This window comes from Chelonoidis abingdonii, chromosome 11 (genome assembly GCF_003597395.2).
Source record: "Chelonoidis abingdonii isolate Lonesome George chromosome 11, CheloAbing_2.0, whole genome shotgun sequence".
Taxonomy (NCBI): domain Eukaryota; kingdom Metazoa; phylum Chordata; order Testudines; family Testudinidae; genus Chelonoidis; species Chelonoidis abingdonii.
In genome coordinates, this window is record NC_133779.1 from 14459686 (window position 1) to 14462822 (window position 3137).

At 56.6% G+C, this 3137-nt stretch overlaps 1 protein-coding gene across 1 annotated transcript in view; it reads right to left on the reverse strand.

Moving 5' to 3' along the window:
- The window catches only part of LOC116832354 (myosin-14-like), a 49245-nt gene that overhangs the window by 13949 nt on the left and 32159 nt on the right, over window positions 1–3137 (reverse strand). The window contains exons 14-16 of the mRNA XM_075071261.1: window positions 2871–3120; window positions 2029–2235; window positions 1347–1528 (exon numbers count right to left, since the gene is read on the reverse strand). Of these exons, the coding sequence (XP_074927362.1) occupies window positions 1347–1528; window positions 2029–2235; window positions 2871–3120 (639 nt within the window). The remainder of the gene's footprint in view (window positions 1–1346; window positions 1529–2028; window positions 2236–2870; window positions 3121–3137) is intronic.

The following is a 3137-nucleotide window of genomic DNA, read 5'->3' on the forward strand; positions in this document are numbered from 1 at the left end:
CTCCTGGGGGACGCGGGGCGGAAGTCAGGCCATGCCGGGGACCCACCCGCTCCCACCAACCCTCCCCACTGGGAAAGGAACGGGGGATGGACTCCAGATAGGGCGCGAGCAGGTTCGGGGGGATGCTTCGCAGCTGGATCCGGATTCAGATCTGAATAGGTATGGAAACGCCGATTCTGATGGAGATTTAGATCACAGCACAGAGCCAGCTTCAGCTCTGGGTCACACCCCAGCTGGCGAGGTCCTGATCTGGATCACGGTTCAGCGCAACCATCCCGGATTTGGGTTCAGAACTGGACTTCGAATCGTTTGAGAGTTTGGGTTCTAATTCCTATTCGTATCCAGATTAGGGATCAGATGGGGATTTGTAACATCCCCATCCAGGCTTGGATTCAGATTCAGTTGCATTTGCGTCTTGCTCCTACATGAGATCTGGATCCAGATTCAGATCAAAAGCAGTGCCAGATCAGCATCAGAAAATCAAATTTAGATTCAAATTCAGAAACAGACCCTGTTCTGGATCTTAAATCAGATTTAAGTGTGGACTATAATTCAGATTAAAACTGCAACTGAGAGTCAGATTAAGATTAAAATCCAGATTCAAGAGTGCACTGTGATTCAGATCAAGGTCCAGATTTAAAGTGAAATTAAGATCCAGTGTATGTTTGGATTCAAATTCAGATCAAGAGTCAGATTCAGTGTGAGATTAAGAGACAGATTCAGGGGGCAATTAAAATGTGGACTCAAATTTAGATTCAGATTAATATACAGGTTTGAATTAAAATTCAGATTTGGAATGAGATTAAGATCCAAATTCAGATTAAGATTTAGTGTACGTTTGGATTCAAATTCAGATCCAGAGTCAAATTAATATCCAGATTCAAAGTGAGATTAAAATCCAGATCCAGAATAATATGATTTGGATTCAAATCTAGATTAGAATTCAAATGTAGGTTTAGATTAAAATTCAGATTCAGATCCAGATTAACAATTGGCGAATATTTGGATTAAAATTCAGATCCAGAGGCAGATCTGGATTCCAATTCAGCAGGAGATTAAGAGCCAGAATCCGAACCAGATTCAGACTCCATTCTAGGTGTCACGAAAAACTCGGCTCCCAATTAAGATCCAGAGTCACATCTGGATCACAATTCAGATCTCAGTTTGGGCTCAAACCCACATTCCGATCCAGAGTGAGAACAGGATCCAAACTGAGGCTAAGACACACAGACCCGGGAGCATCTCCTCTCACCCCCATGAAGAAACTAACCACAGGGGCTGGCAAGGGGGCACAGAGCCCCACAGGGAGGGGGCACAAAGGGTGGACTGGGCAGCGGGGACCGGACTCCCATCCCCAGCATGCGGGGCACACAGCCCGGGGCCACCTCACCTTGTGCAGCTTGGAGTTCTGGTCCTCCAGCAGGAGCAAATCCTCCTCCATCTTCTTCATCTTGGACTCCGTGGTGACCTTCTCCAGCTGCAGCTTCTGCCGAGCCGCTTCCTCTTCCTCCAGCTGCTCCTCCAGGTCCTGGGGGGGAGCGGGATGTCAGAGGGCTTGGGGCTGACCGTCGGTGGGGCTCAGGACATGGGCAGTAGCAGAGGACGAGGCCTGCATGGCTCAGGGGGGTGGGCACTGGTGGGCATCAGGGGGCACAGAGCTGGCCATCGGCGGAGCTCAGGGGCATGGGCACCCGTGGAGGGCTGTAGGGTGTGGGGCTGGCTAGCAGTAGGGGCAGCCGGGGCAGCTCCCTCCCAAGACAGCCCAGGCAAAGAGGAGCCAGTCACAGAACAGCCTCACAAGACAGGTGGGAGAGGGCCCCCTTCCCGATCCCAGCTCTGGGATGGGAGTGGTGCCTAGTGGTTAGAGCAGGGGGGGCTTGGGTGCCAGGACTCCTGGGTTCTCTCCTGGCTCTGGAAGAAGATGTGGGATGCCAGCAGAGCCCCATGGGCTGGCCTGGATGTGCCAGCTGGGCTGTGCCCCTCAGGCCGTGGCACCACCAGGAGGTCCCCCTCCTCGTCCCCTGGTACCTGAACGTGCTGCTGCATCTTCTTCTTGTCATTGTGCAGCTGCTGGCAGCGCTCCTCCTCCTCCTCCACCCGCCCCTCCAGTTCATGCAGGATCTCCTCCAGCTCCTGCTTTTTGGTGGCCAGACGCGCCCGCAGCTCCTCCGCCTCGGCGAACAGCTCCGTCTCCGCCTGCAGCTGCTCCGCCAGGATTGCTTTCTCCTCCGCCAGCTGTGGGGCACGGCGGGCTAGTGCGCTGGGAGCCAGGACTCCTGGGTTCTCGCCCCGGCTCCCAGAGGGGAGGGGGAGCTAGTGCTTAGAGCACGGGGGCCAGGAGCAAGGACTCCTGGGTTCTCTCCCAGGCTCTGGGAGGGGAGTGGGGGTTAGTGGGCTGGGGGGGCGCTGAGAAGCAGGACTCCTGGGTTCTCTCCCCAGCTCTGGGAGAGGAGTGGGGGTCAGTGGGCTGGGGGGGCTGGGAGGCAGGACTCCTGGGTTCCATTCTCAATTCCTAGAAGGAAGTGGGAGGTAGTGCTTAGAGCGAGGTGGGGAGGCTTGGAGCCAGGACTCCTGGGTTCTATCCCCAGCTCCTGGGGGGTGGCGGGCTAGTGGACTTGGGGGGCTGGGACCCAGGACTCCTGGGTTCTAACCTCAGGTCCCAGAGGGGAGTGGGGTCGAGTGGTTAGAGCAGGGGGGCTGGGAGCCAGGACTCCTGGGTTCTCTCCTGGGTCTGAGAGGGCAATAGGGTCTGGTGGTTAGAGCAGGGGGGCTGGGAGCCAGGACTCCTGGGTTCTCTTCCCAGCTCTCATAAGGGAGTGGGGGGGCAGGAGTCAGGCCCCTTCCTGGTCCCTCATTCCCCTACACCTCACCTGCTGGTACTTGCTCTCCAGCTCCCTGAGCTCGCTCTGGGTTTTCACATGTTGATCCTGCACTTTCTGCAGCTCCACGGCCTTGGCCTGCATCACCTCGTCCTGCCGCGTCACCTGCAGCAGCGGCTTCACCTGCGGGGAGGAGTCAATGGGGGGGTGAGCCCAGACCCCCACACACACAGACCCTGACCCCCGGCCTTGGATCCCGGCTCCCCACCCCCACTGCTGCCCCCAGCCTGGCTCCAGACCCCTCACACCGACACCCCC